We start from the raw sequence: 23,247 nt of genomic DNA on the forward strand, positions 1-23,247 counted from the left end.
CCCTTGCGTGGTTTATCGCCGAAGCCCAAGTCTATGCGTAATGATGATTTGCAGGATCTTGATGAGTTAGCCATGTCTACAATTCATTTGCATCTGGTTGAGTCTGTTTACTGGCAGGTCTTGAGGGAGACTACAACTCATGCTTTATGGAAGAGTTTACATGCTATGTACGCGACATCCATGTCTACAAGGGAGTCTAGTCCCACTTCTATGTCCATGGGACAGATTGGTCCCACACGCAAGTCTCGACGGCATAGAGACTTGACATGTTGTCATTGTGGACATAGAGGGCACATTAGGCGTCGATGTTTCAGGCGTTTGAGACAACGGAGGCGACAGATGCGTGATGCAGATTTGGGCATGACAGATGCTAGTGAGATCAGTGCGGTGGTTACTGAGTATGCTTGTGACGACGATGTCACATTTACATCTAGCTTGTCTTCAGATGATCTTATGTCTATGGATTGCATATCGGATTGCACATTGTCTTCACATTGGTTACTAGATTCAGATGCTACTTTCCATGTCACGTCGCATCGTGAGTGGTTTAGCACGTTTTCTAGTGGGAGACTTGGTTGTGTGCACATGGCTGATGGTGTTGTGTATGACATTGAGGGTGCAGGAGACGTATGTTTGTCCTTGCCCAGTGGTATGAGATTTACCCTTGTCATGTGCGTTATGTGCCAGATCTGAGACGAGATTTGATCTTAGTCAGACAGTTACGGGATAGTGGATGTCAGGTATCGCTGCTTGAGCGATCTTTTACATTGCATTTGGGTTCGCTAGTGATTGTGAGAGGTGCTAGAGTTGGCACATGGTACCCATTTCACGTAGTACTGGTGCGAGATGGTCGAGTCTCAATCTTGTTACAACCATTCAGAGAGCGAGAGACCCGGATAGTCTCTTTTGCTCATGGGTTGCAGGGTGCTTTGCATGGAGTGCAGAGTAGTGAGCTCGTTGTGTACATAGTTGGGGCACGACTTGAGCAGTCACACAGAGAGGTGGCAGAGTCAGACATGCATGCTTTGCTAGTGACTGAGCAAAGCAGAGAGTCAGTTGTGCGAGATACTTCTATGCAGGATAGACAGGTAGAGCGGTCTTGCTCTAGTGAGTCACGACAGGAGGACGTTGTGCAAGAGTCTATGCATAAGGAGTTAGAGCATGAGAGCTCTAGTGATTCACAGCAGATTGAGTGGTCATGTTTGCAGTGGATGATTGTAGAGGAGGCTGAGATGTCAGCGATTATGCAGTCATTCCTTTCTATGCTCGACAGTGAGCATGGGGATATAGTTGTGCAGGATATGTCTTCGAGTAGACACCTAGAGCAGCTGGTTCGCTCTGAGGTTGCACGACAGGTTGATGCGTCTTTTGCGGACAGTCAGGAGATGCATGTCGCTGACACGCCTTGTCAGTCAGAGATGCCTATTGCCAGGGATATATATGTTGATGCATGCTCCGTAGAGCTAGTAGGGCCCGCTAGCATTGCATTGGCATTTAGTGGTCTCATGTATGAGATGCTGATCTTGAGACCGGATATCGCAGCTGCAGTGGGAACATTTGCAGTTGGGGTTGTCAGTCGTTTGTTGACTGATGATGGCATAGTGCACGAGGGAGATATGCAGGTATTGCGTACATACTTGCAGTACGTGTGCAATACGTCTGGTGGTGTATGGACTTACACGGGAGCAGGACAGCCGGATAGGATTGAGGTGTGGTGTAATGGAAATGGCCTATGAACTTTGAGAGTAGCGAAAATTAGGAAATTAGATGAAGCACTTTTGTGAGATTACTTTGTGAGCATAGTGGGTGAATGTAATTGATGGTAGCAACATAAACATGGTACTTAGTTAACTTGGCATGAACAAGACTTTTGCAAGAGAGAGAGTTTAGGGAACATGACAACAATTGAGGAACGGATTCATACGGAGCCGGTCCCCCCTCCAATAGGCATTTGTATTATAGTTTCTCCCATCAAGAAAGACTTGGTACAATACAATCTTTGTGTTTCTTGTGACCTTGGTGATGAAATGAAGATGGAAAGCTTCATGCATCACAAACATAACATAAAATTTGTAGAAAGCATTAACTATCCCAAGCCTCAGTCCCAAGGCCTCAAACACCTTCGACGGTGGAGAGAGCTAGCGGGGAATGAGGATAGGGAAGAGGAAGAAGAAACATTCCATAGAAGAAAGAAATAGTTCCTCACTTATCATCACTCTTCTTGCTAGCATACATAATAGCATAGTAATGAAGATGGAGAAGATGGCAAGCTTAAGCATTGAAGCATGGCTCTTGGTTGGATTTGCATTCCATAGCCAAGAGTGTTGGTGTAGGCTCTCACTTCTCACAAGCTTGGATAAGGAGGTGGAGTTTCTCAACTTTCACCAAGTGAGAATGATAAAAAAAATGAGTGTGTGTGTGTGGTGTATATCCCCCCAGCACCCCCCTTGCTTGCTTGGGGCGAGCTGTAGCTCTTCCACATGCTTCAAGCTCAATGGACCCCTCTCCCCCCTAGCCAATCAGATGCAGCATGCATTCAAGTACATGGGTAGTGTTTGGACAAGTATCCTCCTTACCTCTTAAAGAGGGAGAGCTTGAAAATATCTAGATATTTGTTGGATGGAACTAGAAGCTCATTGGACCCCTCTTTAGTCCATCCAATAGCATTCAAGAACACCATGTGGTTAAGCATAGGGAGAGTCTGACATGTGTCTCATGTGCCCTTTGGGTGAGTGGGAGGTTAAGTCAAAGATTCCCCTAACTTTGAGACTTTCATGCATGGAAAGCTTCTCAAGCACCTTCCTCATTAAGTTTGTAGGGTCTCTTTTTGACTCAAGCACCTTACCCCCCATGCATAGGAAGCTTCTTGAGCACCTTCCTCATTAAGTTTGTAGGGTCTCTTTTTGACTCAAGCACCTTACCCCCCATGCATAGGAAGCCTCAATCACCTTCCTCATCAAGCATGACAAGCACCTCAAGCACCTTAGTCATTAAGCACGACAAGGACTTCAAGCACCTTAGTCATCAAGCACGACAAGCAGCTTAGTCATCAAGCACGATAAGCACCTCAAGCACCTTAGTCATCAAGCACGACAAGCACCTCAAGCTTAGGTTGGGTTCCCACCTCAAGCTCAGCCCTAGCTTGCCTAAGGTCAAAGGACTTTTAACGCTAACCATTAGAGGTCTTTAATGAAGTTAACCCTAAGGTCTTTTAAGCTCCATTAGATGCACATTGCTCTTTGATAGACTACCTCCTTTTGGACCCCTATTGAAATGTAACCATTGGTCCCCTATTGAGGTAAGTCTAGAAGCACTTATTGCACATTGCTCTTTGTTGATAGACCATCTCCTTTTGGACCCCTATTGAGATGCAACCATCTCTCCTTTTGGTCCCGTGTTGAGATAGGTCTAGAAGCACATGTCTCTATTCTAACTCTTGTTTCCGTTTATTCTCCCACATTAAATGATCAGTTTAACATGAGAAAATCATTTGCTAAAGTTAGATATTATGTTTTATGACATGTAGTGAACTCAATGGATAAGAGGATCATGCAAGCGGCAATGGAGTGGGTACAATAGGGGACAGAGCATACGCAAGCAAGGCAGTAGATCGGCAATGTCCAAGGGTGACTATTGATTGTAGATGAGCCTGACGAGGGCTTGGCGAGATCTTTTGATGATGTAGCAAAGAAAGACACCATATGTGAGCTGCATGTTTTTCTTGACGGTGGAGCCTCGATGAACTTGCGAAATCGAGCTCTAAACTCCAGTTTGTGAAGAAAAACACTCGGGGGGTTCACTATGTGTAAAACTACCATATCACGTGCGTTCAAGTCATGTTTGTAAAACCCCTTATCTATGAATTTTTTAAGGATTATAATGTACCCTTTTATTTTAAAATCTATAATTTTTTTTCAGATTTGAAAAAATAGTATCCTTCTGTGTATATATTTGTGTAAATTTCAAGAACTTTACATACCCTTCTATTGAACTCACGTGATAGTTTACATTTTCTTAGGTGACCTCCCCGAGGAAAAACACAAGCCGAGAAGTTCAGATTCATTTTTGCTTTGCTTGGTGAGATCCTCTTGTGAGTTGTGTGTGGGTGCCCTCCAAAAACGAAACTTTGGACTTCCTTGTTCCTCCTAAAATTAGGAGGTTCCTACCAAGTGGGTCTCACACCAAAATCTCAATGCCACTTATCACAAGATGAAAGAAACACCTAAACTATGGAGATGCTTACACCTAGCATGCATGTAGATAGAAAAACACTTTAAATATATATATATATATATATATATATTTAAAAGGATTAAGAATGAAAATATTAATTATAGTGAGCCTCACAATCACTTTGATACCACTTGTAAGGCTCAACTAATCATGGCAGATAATTATTGCTCACATTCATAATAATAATCTACCTATCTTGAGCTAAATTAACACTTAGAATGACATTGACAATACTATACAAAAGGATGCAGTAGATCATAATATTATCAAGAGAGAGTGTGAGTTTGTATAGTGGAACTCCATGTATAGATGGAGTGATACATGCAAGTAGTAGAAGTGGAAGATGCTAGTGCATCCACATATGTGGCTAGGTGTTGTGTGCATGAGGAGTTTTAGAACAAGTGTATGCTCGATGTGGCACATAAATAAAGTGTTGGGTGTAGGCATGTTTCCCACAATGATGTGAGAGTAGCACCATAAGGGGTTGTTCACATAGGCATAGGGGATGGAAGTAGGTTCAGAACCCTAACAGTAGGTCCCCCCTCCTGAAGGACTTTGTATTATAATTCTCTCAATGAAAGATTTGATTAAAATACAAGCATGTGCTCTTGCAGAGCTTTCATTGAACCAAGTAGATGATCAACTTCATGATTCCATGGTGTAACCCTCCTTACCAAGATCTAAACACCCCAAAATGGAGAAAGAACTACGGAGATGGAGGTAGATGAGGGTAAAAAGAAGCAATTTTCAAGCAAAGAAGTAGTAATTCTTTTATTCTTACTCCATAATCAAGCTCTTAGCATAGCTAGCTCCATAATCAGGCTTCATAATAGATAAGGACGAGGAGGAGGAGAAAAAGAAGAAGAACTTTCACTTGCTTGGATTTGCATCCATAGCCAAGTTCTTGAGCATAGAGACTATCTCTTGAGCACTTATGGAGAGGAAGAGAGAGAAGACTTGCTTTTCTATAAGGGGAACTTGAGAAAGTGTGTGTGTGAGAGAGAGAATCCCACAATCCCCCTTTCTTTTTTCTCATTTCCCACTTGCCAAAATTTTCTAAGTGGAATGCTATTGCATGCACCAATGCAAAGTGAGCATTTAAAAATGGGCCAAAGCATGTATTGGTGGTACCAAAAAGGGGTGTCTTGGACACTCCTTTGGTAGCACTTTACAAGCCCCATCTTCATGTGTTACATGTAAAATAAACTAGCATGTTATATATCAATGGACAAATGTTTTTCATGTAGAATCTAAAAGTATAAAGTCCGATAAGTTTTGAGTTTCTTTGCAAAAAATTTACCGGTCCCCACTTTTTTTTAAGGGTACCACCAAACGGTGCAAAAAGTGGTACCACCAATACATGCTTTTACCCAAATGCAACTAGGTGCGTATGCTAAGACATGTCCCCTCTCTTCCTTACTAATCATGCACAATTGGCCCCCTCTTTCCTTTTGACTTGTCTTGGTAAGTGGACACACACACACACACACACACACACACACACACACACACACTTTCCTAGCTTCCATAAAGTAAGTGTGAGCTACTTTGGATATGTGGCCTATCCAAACTTGGAAGAGAAGGACTAGAGTTAACTTTCTAAATAGGGAAGTGTTGATCTAACCTTAGTCTTTTTCTTTTTCCTTCCATTAATTAAAAACGATAGATTTACCTTTAATTAAATTAGCTCCTCTGCAAGAAATTGCACTACCCTTTGGAGGCTCTTGGAAGCTGACCCAATCTAGAGTCGACCTGCTAACTTAGGACTTGCTAAATTAGGATGTAACACTAAAAGATTCTTTTTGAAACTCCTCAAATAATACAAGGAAATGTAACACTAAAAGATTCTTTTTGAAATGCTAACTTTGTGGATATGTAACACTAAAAGATTCTTTTTGAAACTCCTCAAATAATACAAGGAAATGATCAATTAGTAGGACATAAAAGTATCCTAGGACCCCATTACCAACCTAGTCCTAAGGCTTTCCTAAATCTAAGTTACATTATACGCAAAGAGTTAAATGTATCACATGCATTTAATGGGTGTATCACGTTTGGCATAATAAAACAAATGTATTATACGGGGGCACATCATTGAATTTGGTCCATCAAATTATTTCTTTGCACGTCGATCAAAGTTTCTTTTTAATAAAAAAAACTTCGATTGAAAAAAACTTTGATCGAATGATATTTGGTATATAGCACGTCGTTGGGTGCTTTCTCAACACCATTTCAAACAAACAAATAATTATACTTTGGAAAAGTAAGTCTCTTTCTCTCTTTCAGTTTTTTTTTCAAAAATAAAATATTATTGCAAAAATCAAAATATAGGTTAGTTATAAAATTTATTTATTGATTGTATATTTAAATCTTGAATTAATTATAACTGGTAGTAGAATTTGTCTTTTTTTAATTTTTAAGTTTAATATATTTTTGATAATTTTAAAATTTATCAAGCTCGCTCTCTTTGTGTTTTTCTCTCACACTTAAAGAGGAGAATTTTAAGCCGTTTATCATTGTGTTACAGTACATACTCACACTTGAAGATGGATATGTATTATAAATAGAGATCATTAATTGTCTTTGTGATAGAGTAAATGTGTTTACTTGCACTGGACATAATCATTTTTTTAGCGTTTATTTTGAGTTTTACTGTTTATTCATCACTAATCAGTACTGCTTTGTACATGAACAATAGTTTGATCTTTAAATCTTCTTAAATAAATGTGAATTAGAAATTTTGATTTAGATTTCTGGTTAGAAATTCTTCTTGAGAGACTAGAGACTTTATTTTAGTATATACCTGCACGGGATATAAACTAAGGTTTATGACTTTCATTTAAAAAGTTTTAGATGATAGAATTATCTTGTGTCTAACATTCCATTCATTTAAATAGAATTGAATCATTCATTTTTGTTGTGTTTGAGTTAATCTCACAATTCAAAATAAATGTAAACTTGAGAACATGAAGATATTCTTCCCAATCTGGTTGCTTCTTGCTTACATATACTCGTAGAATATCCTGTAGCACTTGATTAACACATCCCATGTAGCCATCCATTTCAAGTGGTATGCAATATTGATTTTGAGTTGTGTACCTAATCTTTTAAACATAGCCTTCCAGCAATGACTACTAAACTTGGGATCAGGATCAGTCACAATATTACTTGGCAACCCATACAACCTGTATAGACTATCAACAAATAACATGGAATCTTAATTGTGGACTTGGTCGGAATAAACTTGCAAAGTTTGGTCAACAGATCTAACACTACCCATACCAAGTCATGACCTGGTACAGTGGCTGGTAAACCCACAATGAAATCCATAGTGGATGCAAGCAACCTCCTTCTTTCAGACAATCCTCTTTATTTACTTGACATTTTTGGCAATGCAAGACATAGTCTTGAACATAGCCGTGTAAAACTAGCTAGTAAAATTGTCATCGTATGAGTGCATAAGCTCTCTCTCTCTCTCTCTCTCTCTCTCTCTCTCTCTCTCTCTCTCTCTCTCTCTCTCTCTCTCTCTCTCTCTCTCTCTCTCTCTCTCTCTCGCACAAAAAATAGGATCAAGGTGTGTGGAGAGGCTTTGAGAGTGGGCAAAACCATCTACGTGTGCCGTTCTACCAAACCTCCCAATTCAATCTCTCTCTCTCTCTCTCTCTCTCTCTCTCTCTCTCTCTAGTGTGGTAGATTGGTTATGCCATTTTCCTCTTGAATAATAGGTCTTGAGTTCAACTCGAGTCCTCGTCGGATAGATCTTTAAGGTCTCTTGGGATGGTTTCCTACGACGTTAAAATTCTCTTCTTCTTCTTCTTCTTCTCTCTCTCTCTCTCTCTCTCTCTCTCTCTCTCTCTCACACACACACACACACACACACACACACACACACACACACAAACTAGGATCACGACGCATGGAGAGGATTTGAGAGTAGACAAAACCATCTACGCAGATCCTAGTTCTTATGCTTGAGAGAGAGAGAGAGAGAGAGAGAGAGAGAGAGAGAGAGAGAGAGAGAGAGAGAGAGAGAGAGAGAGAGAGAGAGAGAGAGAGAGATCGCACACAAACTAGGATCACGACGCATGGAGAGGATTTGAGAGTAGACAAAACCATCTACGCAGATCCTAGTTCTTATGCTTGAGTGTGTGTGTGTGTGTGTGTGTGTGTGAGAGAGAGAGAGAGAGAGAGAGAGAGAGAGAGAGAGAGAGAGAGAGAGAGAGAGAGAGAGAGAGAGAGTGAGAGGGTGGTTGAGAGAGAGAGAGAGAGAGAGAGAGAGAGAGAGAGAGAGAGAGATGTACGCAGAAATAGAGACTAGAGAGTGAAGGCTTGAAGTGTGCCCAAGGTCCTAGTGAGGTTTTCACCTATATAAGGTTGCCATGCCAAGCCAATGTCTATCCATGATTACATTGGCTCATACCACTTGGAAAGTACTTCTTTAATGGGTTACTGTCATTGTATACTGGAATAGGCCTCATTCGTATATACCATGTACAAAGATAATTCTAAGACTGAGTTGTTTTTGTACTAATCTTTATCCTTTCTCTAAAGCCAACTGTCTTTTGAATGATAAAGTTCATTTATGTCTTATTATTTAAATTAAAAATAGCTACACACACAGAGTCTTTTTGTGATTGCCTATGCAGTCCCCCAGATCTCTCAGTCAACTGGATAGTGAACCAGACAGTCCACAAGATCCCACAATCAAAGTATACGCAATGGCAAGCCCCAAAAAAGGTATTTCTATTTTTCTCCGATATTTTCTTTTTGTTTTTCTGCCAATGGCATGATGGGGAGGATTGGTATAAGCTCCCGAACCGATTGGTGGACCTATGGAAGGACGAACTTTAGATGCAAGATGAGAGTTTCATGGTAATCCCAACTTGCACCCCCCCCCCCCTCTCCTGCCAAAGTCTCTCTTTGAAATGTAACACTTCTTTTTGGTTGCAGTCGTGGATTGCTGAAAAGGATGACTTTCTCCTTTGTTGGACCTGAGAGTACCGTGGAACGGATGTGGCTCTTTCACAATATTTTGACAAAATCTGCAAGGCACCAATCCTGATCTTTCACAACAGAATGTCACAAGAGGGGAGTACGTCAAGGTTGGCCCTAAAGACACTCTCCTGCTTCCTAGGTGGACCGATGCTGCTATAGAACGCAGACAAAGTCATTCTTGCCAATAAAAGTTTTTCGATTCGAGAGAGGGTTTCGGATACAGTCTTGGGTATACAGGTGACCACACCGCATATTACTACACACACAACAATGACACTGTCCTTAGGAAAACAAGACCCAAATGAACTCTTAGATTATGAAAAACACTTGATGATACGATACAAAGGCAATGTGTCAGAAAATATATCTAAATTTTCAACAAGTTGAAACACAACTTGTGACTTGTACATGTTGTTAGATTTGTACTTTGTGTTGTAACCACAAATTGTGTTAAACACTCAGAGTCTCTTGCTCCACCTATGGTTCACATATTCCATTGTCTCTCTCCACTTTCTTTGGCCTTCACGAGCACCGGAGTTGTTGAAAACCTCAGAGCGTTTAATTTTACTTTGTTGTAAATGTCTAGTTGTATGTGTTGCTGCTGAAGACGCTAATAATTTCTTTTGTTGCATGCAATGAAGGATTTTGCGATAGAACCATTGGAATAGCTCATTAAAATTGTTTGCCTTCTCTTGAGAGCCATCATGCTGAGTGTGTCTGAAGTAGGCATTCCTCACCATGTAATGAGACTTTTCTAAGCCCTCGGTATTCCATATGCTTGGGTTTTCATACTTTTGAATGATCGTACCACCAAAGCCTAACTTTAGCCAACAATGTCTCTTGAAAGGATGGGGTAAGTTTTCCCACTTGCATCTCTGTTAGAACTTAGGAGGATGAAGAAATTGTACAAGCTCTCTATGGATGAAGGGGAGGACATTAGCAAGCCTTGTAGTTAGGCTTAAATCCATGGTCATTAACCTTACCTATATCAATCTTGAGGTGCCTAAGGATGACTAATTAAGTTGGCGTTCCAAACTCAACTCCATCACTTGCAAAGTAATTCGTACCACCAAGGTAATAAAACCACCCAAATCAAAAGGACAACAGTCTTAGCACCACAAAGTGAGCACATTTCTATTTTTCTTTAATCTTGTGAGTGCTCGAGAAATTTTGAACTTGCAATTACCCTTTGGTGATGAAGCACATGATAGTTGCCACCATTAGGTTAACTCAATTACAAAGAGAAGATTATCCCATTCTTTAAACTCCAATAAGGTTTGATCTGAACCGGTAATGAGTATTTGGCCAAATTCACTGCTAGCTTTCAAAACATATGCTTAATAGTAGGTATATAGATGCTAGGATTATTAACTTTCTTTGGGTAGATAATTCAAAAGCTATGATTCTTTGCTATGAATTCTATTTATTGAACTCTATGCTAGGATTATTAACTTCCTAGGGGTGTATAATTCAAAAGGTATGATTCTTTGTTATGATATTGTGCAAATTGTAGAAGCCAGAAGTAGTATATATTTGTGGGTGGGTGCATGTAGAAAAGAGAAAAGCTAGGGAATACTCACATGCAGGTGTTCCATGTACATTGAAGGGAAGTGATGTATATTACATAAGGCTAGGCAAACATAGTGAAGTTTAAGGGAGGCACACTACTGCCAAGATCACTGATATTTACCCTCCCAAAAGAATAGTCAAAGAGATTGCCAAAAACCTCAGTCATCGCAAAAGTAATAAATGATTGGATTTAAATATTGAAGGCATTGGGCCAAAAGAAGCTATTGCTACAAGGGGGGATGGTGGCAGCAGGAAAATCAATGGTAGAATTAGTACAAGTGGGAGCGGGTGGAGGCAATTGGCTATGGCTACTATTTATGGGACGGTCCCCCTCTCCTGAATTGATCATTTGACTCACTTCCAAGAGTTGGTGTAGCCATATCTGATGCCTCAAGTACTTGATATACTCTATGGCTTCATCTAGCATAGAGGCTGTGTCCATCTTTGTCCCCCCTGGCACCAGTGTCTGCAAAATTTTGAACTTGTTGCTTATCCTGTGCCTCCTTCTCCGTGCCGCAACTCCCTGCGGATGCACGGACACCTTATTCCGCTGCAACTTGGCATTTGATTTCTCACCGGGCTTAGCGCTCAAGCGGTTGTTCTCTGCTTCATTGCATTGGTTGGATGCTGAGATGGGATATATATCGACTGGACTACCTGCATTTGGACTAGAACTTGCATAATTCATAATGCCATAGCTGTGTTGACCATCTCCTATGCCATCTTGATCTCCTCCATTGCTGCCACACAATTTAGTGCTGCCGGAACTTGATGCTCGCTCACTTTCATGCAGTGCCTGCGGCACAATGCCGAGAGTTGCGCCTGTTTGTTCGACGCAAATGGCTGTAGTGTCTGCCACAGCTCTTTCTTGGAAAGGAGTTGGAAACTCTTGTGAAAAAGATTGATTGAATAGAGCATGATGATCCTCTTTCTGATCATATAACCTTGAGCTGTTGACTACAAGCCTGGTTTGCTCATTGTTGTGAGCCACTAAAGGTTGTTGGCATGGATCAGTTTCTAAGGTTGGGAACATATTAAGGCTGGAATAATCAGCTCTGGGAGTGCCTAGATGTACTCCAGTATTACCCCACTTACCTTCTGCAATTACATTGAGCTGCCCATGAATTGTGCCTTTGCTTGCATTGATCTGATTGCGCTCATGATGACCTTGAGGAGGCGGGCTTATGGCTTTAGGTGTAGAATAGTGTAAGAAATTAGCTGTTGAGATGGGCTCTTTCAAGGCAAGAAGGTCACTGGTATTAAGCGATGGAGGAAGGGAGCTAAGGCCAATACTTGTTGCACAGGGAAAGGAAGCTTTATATCGCTTATATGGTGCACAGCTATGGGAAGAGAGCTGGGCAAGGGTATTGTCCACAGGGTTTCTATGTGAAGCAAGGAGGTTCTCTGTATATTGAGCAAGCTGCTGATGGCCAGCTGCACCAATCATTTCTGGCACACATAATGATGAGCTAAAAGAGGGTACATGGAAATCAGGAGGAGGACAAGTAGCAGCAGGGGGGGGATCAGCAGCTGGGTGTGGTTGGATCATCACATTGGGGGCAAGTGGGGAGAAACTATTTTCTAAGCAAAGGATGGGATCAAGGTAGATACTGTTGTTAATTATATAAGGAAGATGCACTATATTCTCTTGGGGTGATGTGATGCTGGTGCTGAAAGCAGATGTAGCTGCTGGAGAAGGTGGGGATCTAGGGCAGCTGCGACTGTTCCCACTAAGGGTAGAGTAGCAGTGGGTACTGAAGCTAGGGCTGCAAGTATATTTGAGCTCATGTGAGTGCATGTGAGGGAGAGACGCATCTGCAGCTCGGATTGGGAGTGCTGATGTGATATGGTTCTCATCTGAGGGGAGGCATGGGCGCATGCAGGAGCTAAAGAGGCCATTATTTATTGAAAAGTGGGAGCTCAAGGGTACTTGCAGACTGCCGCAAGGAGCTGCTAAAGGGAGAGGAAGGGCAGCTTCTGCAGCAGCTGGAGAAGAAGCATATCCTAAACCACAATTGCCTCTACCATTACAAACTGCTGTCTCTGTAGCTGCTGCTACTTCTTCTTCTCCTCCTTCTAATTGGTCCTCTTCAGCAGCTTCTCCTTCTATTCCCCTGGCTTGGCGCAGCCCTGCAAGCTGCTTACTTATATAATAATTAGCTTCCTCTCCTGCATATATATTAGACAGGAATGAAGTAGTGCTGCTTGCCATATAGGGCAAGTCTCCTGCATATTGGGGAATATGGTGCACCATGCTCAAGTTGTCAGCAAGCATGCTATGAGAAGCCCAGCATGGAAAGGCTTGCTGTAGCAAGGGTACGGTGGAGGATTCCATGGTGATTAGAAAGAGAGTGTGAGTGTGTGTGCTTGTGAGAGAGAACCCAATAAAATAATGGGCGGATTAAGCTACACAGAGAAGCAGGAATATAGAAAGCAGCTTACAAAGATAATAGTCTGCTCTCTCTCTCTCTCTCTCTCTCTCTCTCTCTCTGGTTAAAACTTAAAAGGCAAGCTTCTGCAGGCGCCCCCCTCTAAACCCAGCTTGGAAAGCCAGAAAGCCAGACAGCAAAAAGCCTTGCGCCCCTCTCCTCTGCGTCCTCTCCTCTCTACTACACTCCCTAGTCTCTGAAGAAGCTCGAGACGAAGGACAGCGCTTTGCATTAGTTTATAATATTTGTATACGTCCCATGGAGGCGCTTCTGCATGTATATGAATGTGTTTGAAGGGACTTCTTTTTTTTATTGCGCTTGTTTCAACTCAAGGCTTTATTGAGTAGCTTGTCTCAAGGACTGCAAGCACAGTAGGACTAGGGGTCATGTTTATAGTGATACGATAGCTGCGACATACTGTAGTCAGACTCAGAGAGAGCAAGGGAGAATTTTTAGCGTAGTGCCAAGGCGGGGCCTTGAGCTCTAGACGTGCTAGAATGAGGCCTGCTGATTTGCGTGTACTTGTGTTTTGTGTGTGTATGAGAGAGAGAGAGAGAGAGAGAGAGAGAGAGAGAGAGAGAGTTGTTTGTGTGTGTGTATGTGTGTGTGTGTGAGAGAGAGAGAGAGAGAGAGAGAGAGAGTCAGAGAGTGTAACCTAGAGCGAGCTGGTCAAGAACCAGTTTGACGATAACTTTGATCCATTAACGTGGCCTTACCGCCCAAGACGTTTTGTGCGCGCGCGGGCCTCTGTGTGTGATAGTGTATGTGTGTGTGAGAGAGAGAGAGAGAGATTGACGTTGGTTGCTTGCAGAGGACAACCTGTTTTCACATTCACGGGGGACATTTTGTCCGGACACTTCTCTTTTGTGCATCGTGCATACTTTTTGTCATGAGCTTCAAAGGCCTCCGTTCTTTGAGTTCCAGATTCGGGTACTGCTCCCTGTCAGTCCTTGGATCCAGTGCCCGCCCCTCCTACATGCCCCCCAACCTTTGGAAATAAATACACTCCCAAGCATTCTTCGAGTTTTCAAAGAACAATATCACTCTGGTTTCTCGTCAATGGAAGTTCCAAAACTTTGACCACACTATAGGTCGATTTATTCTATCATTTCCTAATAATTGCATGGGACATTATCCATCCTTCCCCTTTGCATCTCAATTGGATCTTCCTCGCCCCCCATATACGCTCATAGTTGTCTATTCCTTCACTTACACCCCGTGTCACTTATAGATGAGGCTCCATCGCGCACTTTCTATCAAAATCAGGAGTCGTAAGCTATGACCACTTGCAAAACAGTGCTTCTAAGTGCTTAACTTTTTTAGCAAAACAAAATCTAAGCCCCCCTACTTCGCTTTCAATGGCATATATTGTGTAATGGTATCCTTTTTGCTTTTGAAAGGTGCATATGTAGCACATGGTTACCAATGTGCATGTATAAGCTGGTCTTTAACTTTGCTTTGAATGCCCTTGCATAAAGCTAGGGTAAACCCCCCAACTTAAGGACAATGAAAAGAGTGAAAAGGAAGTGAATCGTGCTCGTCCTATGAAGCAGCTAATAAGGTGTTTCAGAGCTCAAATGGGAGCCTCTATTGTTGGGTAGGAGGCAATAGTGGCACTTTTACATTTGGAATGCTATAAAAAAAAGAGACATCATTTTTTTGATCGGTCGTGTAAGAAAATAGAGGCCCAAAAATTGGATACACGTCTTGGGTTGTAAAAGGACAATCGGCAAAAAGTATGGAGCATGCAATCTAACGAATGGGATTTTGACATTTTATCCAAGCCACCCCGCCTTTCACTCCATGATGTCCTACGAAGGGGCCCTAGCAATACTTGAAGTTTGTACTTAAAGTGGGAGTGTCCAAGTGTTGTGGGTTCTACCCTGCATTTGTTTTAGGCTGGCCTTTGGTCATTGTAAGTATTGTTTGCACATAAAAAATTGTCGAATAATCCATTTAAAATCTCAAACCTTTCCAAATATCTTGGGAGCACTTTATGCAAATTATTCTATAGATAAATGTATTACAATTTAAGGTTATAAACCAAGCTTGGATGTAAAGGTATGCATATTGTGGAACACGAGCATGCCCATCTCCAAATATCTAGATCTTAATATGGGTGGATTTGGCGCCCTTCGGCAAGAGCTGACGTTTGCCTCATTTCCCAATGTCTGCTACAAATGTCATAGGATTGGTCACTATGCTAGGGACTGCCCCGAGGCAAAAGTGGTCTGCCATCCGGTGGTCAAATCTACCTGGAGGCATGTCATCAGGGATGTTAAGCCTTTTGAGTGTGCCAACAAGCCGGATGACAAGACCAACAAATAGGATCTGACTCATGATGAAGTGGTAAACCACTATAAAACTTGCAAAGCGTTTACCGTGGCCCTTGACCGCATTTTGTAGAGAGAGAGAGAGAGAGAGAGAGAGAGAGAGAGAGAGAGAGCAAAATGGGGTGGCCAAAGGAGAGAGAGAAAAGCAAAAAGAATTGACTTTGTAAATTAAATATTACCACGTATATTGCCGCAAATATTATTGTATATGTTACTGCATATATTACTGTGTATACTACTACATATATTTCAAAAAGGAAGAGAGCACGGCATGCCGTGTTTTTTGCAGCATACCTTGCTCTTCTACTCCTACCGCCGTCACACCTGCAATCGTATTCTCTCTGCAGCATACCTTGTTCTTCTACTCCTAATACCTTGCTCTTCTACTCTTATCGCCATCACACCTGCACCTGTATTCTCTCCTTCTCTCCCTCTCAAAGATCACACCCCTCTGTCTCTCTCTCTCTCTCTCCCTCTCTCTCTCTCTCTCTCTCTCTCTCTCTCTCTCTCTCTCTCTCCTTCACACATGCACAATCAATATTTGGTGGAGCGCTCCATCACTCAACGATCGTTGGAGAGGAGAGGGGGGACCACAAGAGGGCTCTACACAAGAGGACCGCAAGAAGACTCGAATGCTAGAGGAACACGAGAGGTAAGCTTCTACAAAATCCCCCCCCCCCCCTTGTTTTAAACACACACACACACAATACACACACACATTAAAAAAGTTAGATTCAAAGATTGTGTACCTCTTTCATGTTTGACGTAAGTGCTTCTTGCTTTCTTGGTTGACCTCACTTCGCTTGTTTGATTGTTTGTTGTAGGTGTATAATTAGTTCGTAGATACTTGCTTGTTTGCTTGGTGTGTAATTAGAGAGAAATAAAAAGGAGAGAGGAAAAGAGAGGGAGAAAGAGAGATTAGCATAAATTTAATGATTAATGATAAATTAATGTTAAAGTAGAGATTAATTTAGATTTCATGATATATGTTGAATAGATGTTTAAGTAGAGAGAGACAAAGTCAAATTAAACATCACACCTACACATTAAACTTCTTGTATGTTTAATGTTAACTTAAAGTGAATTGATGTGTGAAAGATGTGTATGTTAAATTAGAGAAAGAAAAATAGGATTAAGACAAAAAGACAATAAGTTAAACATTAGAAAAAAAGTGATAGCATTAGGAGAAAGTTGGACTCACTTTTGGGGCTTTCAATTCTAGAGAGAGAGTGACGCTCGACCAATGAGGAAGAGGCTAACGTTACGTTGAAAATCGACATTTTGGAGCCAAGCTCTTTTAGAAGAAAGGGAGAAAATATTATTTTTGCTCATCAAATTGCACAATTTTACGCTTTCAAGGCATAAATGCCATAAGTCGTACTAACTCTGTACGGAGGAATTTCAGAACTTTCATTGAAGACTCTATCTAGTATCTATGTTCCCGCCCAAATATGACTTTGAGTAGCTCTACTTCCCTCTCAAAACTTCTTCCCTTTTTCATATTTGCTCTAACCTTTCTGTGTATTCTAGTGCACACCATGACTACTTCTCAAAGACCTAGCACTACCATTGACTCTGTTAGCATTTTTAATGGTTATACTACAGATGATCAAGCACGGATACCATCTCAAATAACTATCGGAAGTTGGGCTCTACTGTAAACTAAGAGGAGAAAGAGGAGGCAATGCAATGACTTCGTGGAGGCTTTCAAGGGACAAGTTAAAGAGTTTAAAGTGAGTGTGTGCACAAAGCAAGCGTGTGAAAGAGGTCCTCATACAACATGCTTTCCAGCATACAGACTTAAGGTTGCAAACATCTCCTCAAAGATTTCCAAGGCATCGACCCAACTGTAAGTTATTTTGAGCATCTCACTTAGTGCATGATTATATTCCACTACTAGTCATAGGGGGGTTTTGCGAGGGACTAATAATTGACGGGCGTCATTTAACTGATGACGAATGCGTCGCATGGACAAGGTTTCAGCCGTATAAGCAAGGATATATTCTTTTAAAAAAATCGACCGTCGCATAAACAACCACTGCCGTTGCATAATCAAAGCCTTGAATTTGATGTCATCGCATAATCGACGTTTAAAATTGTCATTGCTTAAACGACGCGGAGCAGCGAGGCTCGTAGCGACGCCTGCACACTGCTCCTACTCTCATGCGAGGCACCTTTATAATAGTGTTGCAAATCCTTTGAAATGTAACTCGTGGGAAACACAACAGCGAGCTCTCCACGGTAGCTCTCCACGGCAGCGCTACAGGCAGAACGAGGGGCAGATACTTACCCCCCCCCCCCCCCCCCCCCCCCCCCCCCCCCCCTTATCTTCATCACTTGCCTCTTTGGGTGTATTATCATCTTGAGCTTGAGGCGACTGGTTTTCCTCTGTTTTGTTAGGGAAGACCTCCTTCTTATCTTTAACAAGCTCCTTTGAAGCCTCCTTTTTTGGCACATGGTAGAGGCTCGTCTTGCTATCAACGCGAAGAACATATACCTGATTACATCGCTCATAAAGCCTCTCCCACAGTGTGTCAATAATGTAGTAAGCTTCTTTGCATACCTTCAATAGGAAAAAATGATCATTCCAGCTCACTATGTAGAGCTGAAATCCCACATTGGGTTGCAAGCTTACACTCTGTTGATCTATTGCTGCCCAAATCTCTTCAAAAGACTTTGTGCCTTGCAAGAAATTGTTGTAGGTGTCATCTAGCCCCTCAGGTTGGAAAAAGCCAATGAAGGAACGCTCATGATCCACTGCTAGTGGTCGTATTCTTGCGTTTATGACAGTCTCAAGGTCAAAGTGGCCATCCACAAACTTGCTTCTGTAGTCCTCAACATCAAATAGCTTCCGCCACTCTGCAGATCCTTCTCGGATGAGGGTGTCATATTCGGCCTTGATGGGCATACAATTTGGGTTCTTGTGTAGCCAATCAGTGATCACTGCAACAAGGGCCGTGCACGCACTCTCGCCGGTTGCTCTTTCACTCCTCTGATCAATAGAGGCAAAAAATACAGATGTAGAGAGCTTCATGTTACCATCCCTACTCACCAAATCTTTATGTTCCCAGCTTCCTATAGTGAAAAGCTCCTCTCCAAAGTCCAAGCATTCAGATATCACTGAAGAAAGCATTGCTTTCTCCTCATTCTGACAAAAACAAAAAAACTTATTTCCATTTACAAGAGCTTTTGGACAAATTTCTAAGAATTCTCACATTGTGACCTACCATAACATCATGGGCTTCTATTAGCAAGGGCGCCGCATACCTAGTTAGGTGCGGTTGGGGGCAGAGGATTGCCGGCCTAGTGGGCAGGCTGATGGTCCCCAAGCGCACTAGCTAGTTATGTGGTGCCTCTTGAGTGGAAGCTCATGATGTTAAACAGTACATGCAAACAATGAGAAAGAGCCCATTTTCCTACATAAGAAAATGTCGAAACCTTCTTGTGATAAATTAGGTTAAGTTAGCAAATATTTTGTGCATTTTTTACATTAGACTAGCCTTGGCTTTGCATTATTCAAGGTACCTCATCCATCAAAACAGATATAATTGATCCAGGCATATTACATACAGGAGAACAACATGGCTCTATGGGGCAGCCTGACAAGCGCCTATCGCGATCAATGTCATCAACACCATCCTCTCCATATGCCTTGATCAACAACGGCTCTCCACGTGCTGACGTCCGCGATCGGAAATTCAGCTTTCTCCTTTTCCAGGAGAGGAGACTCCGCATTGTGGTACTTTGATCCGAATCTGATGTAGGTGTCTCGCTTGCGCCAGCGTCACTAGAGGCTTTGATGCTTGTTGATAGTGAACGTTCTCTTCGACATGTCTATTATCTGTCAATTGAGGAAGTGCCCCTTTAACAAAGAGATTGACACCTGCAAGGGGCCCATGATAGCTTTGTAAGATCATCTTGTCTTCTCCAACCGAGACTTTATCCTCCTCGTGATCATCAAGTGAGTCGGAGTCATAAAGATCACCGATGTCACTTGAGATTTCTTCACTTGTGGCAGAGAGTTTACCATTGCACATTATGTTATCTATTTCCCCTGATGTCTTCTTCCAATTGAGAGAAACTGATCTCTTCATGTCTTTGACTTTCTTCTCATACATGACGCGTATTTGGTGGTCACATAATAAAGGGCCACTAAGGCAATGTAGAGAAGGTGAGCTGAACCTTTCCATGCTAGGACTCTCATGGAATTGGAGGAGTTAACGTTGAAGGCGGGAGAGCTGAGGAATGGCAAGAACACACCACCCTCGAGACTGCGCGTGTACATCCCAAGATTCACCTGGCCGTTGTTGAAGTTGAATCCAACAAGGAGATGCATGAAGGAGTTAACGTTGCTCGACAAGCTGTCACTATGCTGTGAGTGTTGGTGCGCTGCTGCGGCCGCTGCTTCAGTGATTATAAGCTCGTCGAATAGTATAGCAGGAGTCAGCAATAATAATAATAATCCTAAGGACAAGCTCAGCAGATCAGCCATTCTCTCAATACGTCAAGCTTCCTAAGAACTAAGCTGCAGGCTTGGAAGGCGATTAGTTACACTACAATTTACCCTAGCGTTTAATAATTATTGATGGGGAACCTTGCTAGAGCCGATTGTTACACATGAAAATGACCTATACAACATTACTCATTACAAGCACAGTTCAATTCGGAAGATGCTCACGCTCTTCCGTTTTGGTAAAGTTAATTTACATCAGCAACAATATGAGGGAGGGACCACATGATAGTAAGTGAAACGAGTCCGCACGTGGGGTGGAGTAAGGTGATCAACGGTGGAGAGGGGCTAGCCCAAATCTCGAGGTAAACATGATCCCCCAAAAATTTAGGGCTCTCTTAACTAGCCATAGGGGGGGTTTGCGAGGGACTAATAATTGACAGACGTCGTTTAATCGATGATGAATGCATCGCATAGACGAGGTTTATGTCGTACATTGCACAAGATTGTGATGCAAAAGAAGAGGTAGTAGTGTGTAAGAAACATCCTTCAAACGGGTGTCGCCGAGTCCCGCCCCTCGACCCACTCTCGTTTGCTCGTACAGATTGTTCTAGTCACCCCAACTTGCTTGAGATCATGCTTGGGCACAAGCTCTGGTTTGCCATTGAATGAAAATGACTCAGATGACATGATGGTGTATGGCATTCTTAAAGAAGCTGTGAACAAGACAGGCCCGGTTTCACGCACCCCAAAATATGAAGATGCATCGATGGAGAGTCACCTTGCACCCAGATCATCAACACCGCAAAATACAACTCCTCCAAAGAAAGGCATAAAAAATGGTGCTACCTCTACATTGTGCTCTGCCCCTTCAAGCTCATCATTAACACCCACAGAGCTTCCCAAGATCTCCAACAAGAAGCATTACTGAGGAGTACGGCGTCGGTCGTGGGGAAAATATGCAGCCAAGATCCGAGACTCTGCAAGGCAAGGGGCCCGTGTTTGGCTAGGGACCTTTGACACTGCTGAGGAAGCAGCTTTGGCATATGATCGAGCGGCATTGAAGATGCGCGGGGTGTGCGCATTGCTGAACTTTTCCGTCAATGTCGTGGCTCCAATGCTAGAGAAAGAGGTGGAGACAAAGAAGAAGAAGAGAGTGAAACGAGAAGCACCAGTTGAAGATGGAGTTGCAGGCATCAAGCAACAACGTCAACAACGCAAGCGCATGCAAGAGCCATCATCATCTTCATCACCATCAAGTTTGCTAGTGAGCTTTGAAGGAGAAGGGGTGAAGATAGAAGAGCTAGATGATGTGTTTTCTTTGCATGAGCTGCGCGAGTGTTTCTTGCCTTTCATCGCCTCCTCATTTGCTAGCGCCATGGCTAACCTGGCCAACTGCGCTGCAACCTCTCATGTGATAGTAGAGTGCTTGTGCCTGTGCGTGTGTGTGTGTGTGTGTGTGTGTGTGTGTGTGTGTGTGTGTGTGTGTGTGTGTGAGAGAGAGAGAGAGAGAGAGAGAGAGAGAGAGAGAGAGAGAGAGAGAGAGAGAGAGAGAGAGAGAGAGAGAGAGAGAGAGAGAGAGAGATATCAGTATGTGTTGTTGGGCGAGAGTCCGACCATCATCAAGGACATGGTGGGAGCCCATGAGAATTAGGCGTTGGTTCCTGGTGGGGGAGTCAGTGAGAGCCTGCAGCCTCTCATTTGGATGACAAAGAGTCGAAACTCATCGGTGAGCTCATCTACAGAGTCGACCTTGAAGGCATATGGTATTGCACAAGATGCTGATATGGACAAAAGAATTCACTTGATATTGTTAGTCAATGGTTGTGCTTGGAACTACCTTGATCGATATGTATGCCTAATGTGGTGCACTTCATCGATCACAAAAAGTACTTTAAGAGCTTCCTGTCGTGAATGTCGCCTAATTGCGGGATATGCCTAACTTGGACAGGGCTCAAGAGCTCTAGGCTATTCTCAATGGAATGGGACGTCGTGCTTGACACTGCCTTGGTCGACATGTATGCCATATGTAGTGCACTTCATGAAGCACACGAAGTGCTTGAGGAGCTTTCTGTCTGAAATGTCGTCTCTTGAGATGCACTGATTGGGGGATATGCCCAACTTGGGCAGGGCCAAGGAGCTCTGGTCGTTTTTTAGTGGATTAAGTGAGGGTGTCTCTCTAGATGCAATCACATACGATCTAGCCTATTTTCAACTAATGCGAAGTGAGGGTCTCTCTCTAGATGTAATGTTATTTCAAGCAGTGCATTGATTGCTACAAGGTTAGGTCAGGAAGAGAGAGAGAAAGCTTTTTTAAGCAGATGTAGAGAGACTGCATCTCTCCAAATTCAATCATGTAAAGTGGCACCTTGAGGGCATGTGGTAGTACACAAGATGCTGATATGGGCAAAAGAAGTTATGATGATATTGTTAGTGAGTGGTTGTTGAAAGAAAACGTTGTGCTTGGCACTGCCTTGGTCGACATGTATGCCAAATGTGGTGCACTTCATAAAGCAGAAAAAGTGCTTCATGAGCTTCCTGTCTAGAATGTCGTCTTTTGAAATTCACTGATTTGAAATGCACAGCTGCCACGCACAAACCCTCTCGATCTGAGCGGCCAGAAGAACCTCTTGGATGCTAAGGAGCGAATCCCATCTTCAAACCACAGCATGGATCTGAGAGTGCCACACGAATGGGGCTCCCCTGCCACCACTGGAGCCACACCCCCTCCCAAACCCAACAAAATGCCTGAAACAGAGGCTTACATGTTGATCTCCGAAGGAGAAAGGAATGCAAGCCAACTCCTGCTGTCGAAAAATAAAGAGCCAAGGAAGTCGAAGAGGATTATGCAGCCAGGTGCCCCCACCCAGGGCGGTCCTCGCATCGGCCTCATCCCACAAACCACCCTGCCTCCAGTGCAAGCCCACGTGCCGTCCGTCAACCCACCCCAACGAGCCTTCCCTGCTCTTAGTGGACGAAACGAGTAGAACGAGCCTGTAGGCGAAGGCTCTTGAACCCTTGTCTTGACCTCAACCCACAATCCACCCTGCCTCCACTGCAAGCCCACGTGCCATCCGTCAACCCACCCCAACGAGCCTTCCCAACTCTTAGTGGGCGAAACGAGTAGAACGAGCTTGTATGCGAAGTCTCTTGACCTCTTACTTTAAGTATACTTTTTGTAATATGATGGACTGCACCACATTAGGCATACATGTTGACCAAGGTAGTGCCAAGCACA

General features: G+C 42.9%; 1 protein-coding gene and 2 pseudogenes across 1 annotated transcript; 1 reads left to right on the plus strand and 2 right to left on the minus strand.

Moving 5' to 3' along the window:
* Positions 1–10,803: 10,803 nt before the first annotated feature.
* On the minus strand, positions 10,804–13,560 carry LOC147427977 (uncharacterized). The gene has a single exon (XM_086496911.1). It carries the CDS (start codon positions 13,130–13,132, stop codon positions 10,988–10,990), a length of 2,145 nt encoding a protein of 714 aa, XP_086353037.1. The 5' UTR covers positions 13,133–13,560; the 3' UTR covers positions 10,804–10,987.
* Positions 13,561–17,916: 4,356 nt separating this feature from the next.
* On the minus strand, positions 17,917–19,749 carry LOC147427978 (uncharacterized; annotated as a pseudogene).
* Positions 19,750–20,495: 746 nt separating this feature from the next.
* Positions 20,496–22,996, plus strand: LOC147427979 (uncharacterized; annotated as a pseudogene).
* The last annotated feature ends 251 nt before the right edge of the window (positions 22,997–23,247 follow it).

Source organism: Adiantum capillus-veneris, chromosome 23 (genome assembly GCF_014529385.1).
Source record: "Adiantum capillus-veneris isolate H3 chromosome 23, ASM1452938v2, whole genome shotgun sequence".
Lineage (NCBI taxonomy): Eukaryota > Viridiplantae > Streptophyta > Polypodiopsida > Polypodiales > Pteridaceae > Adiantum > Adiantum capillus-veneris.

What these genes read in the sequence shown, in the direction of transcription:
- LOC147427977 (XM_086496911.1), bottom strand. Translation starts at nt 13,132, where the DNA reads ATGGAATCCTCCACCGTACCCTTGCTACAGCAAGCCTTTCCATGCTGG.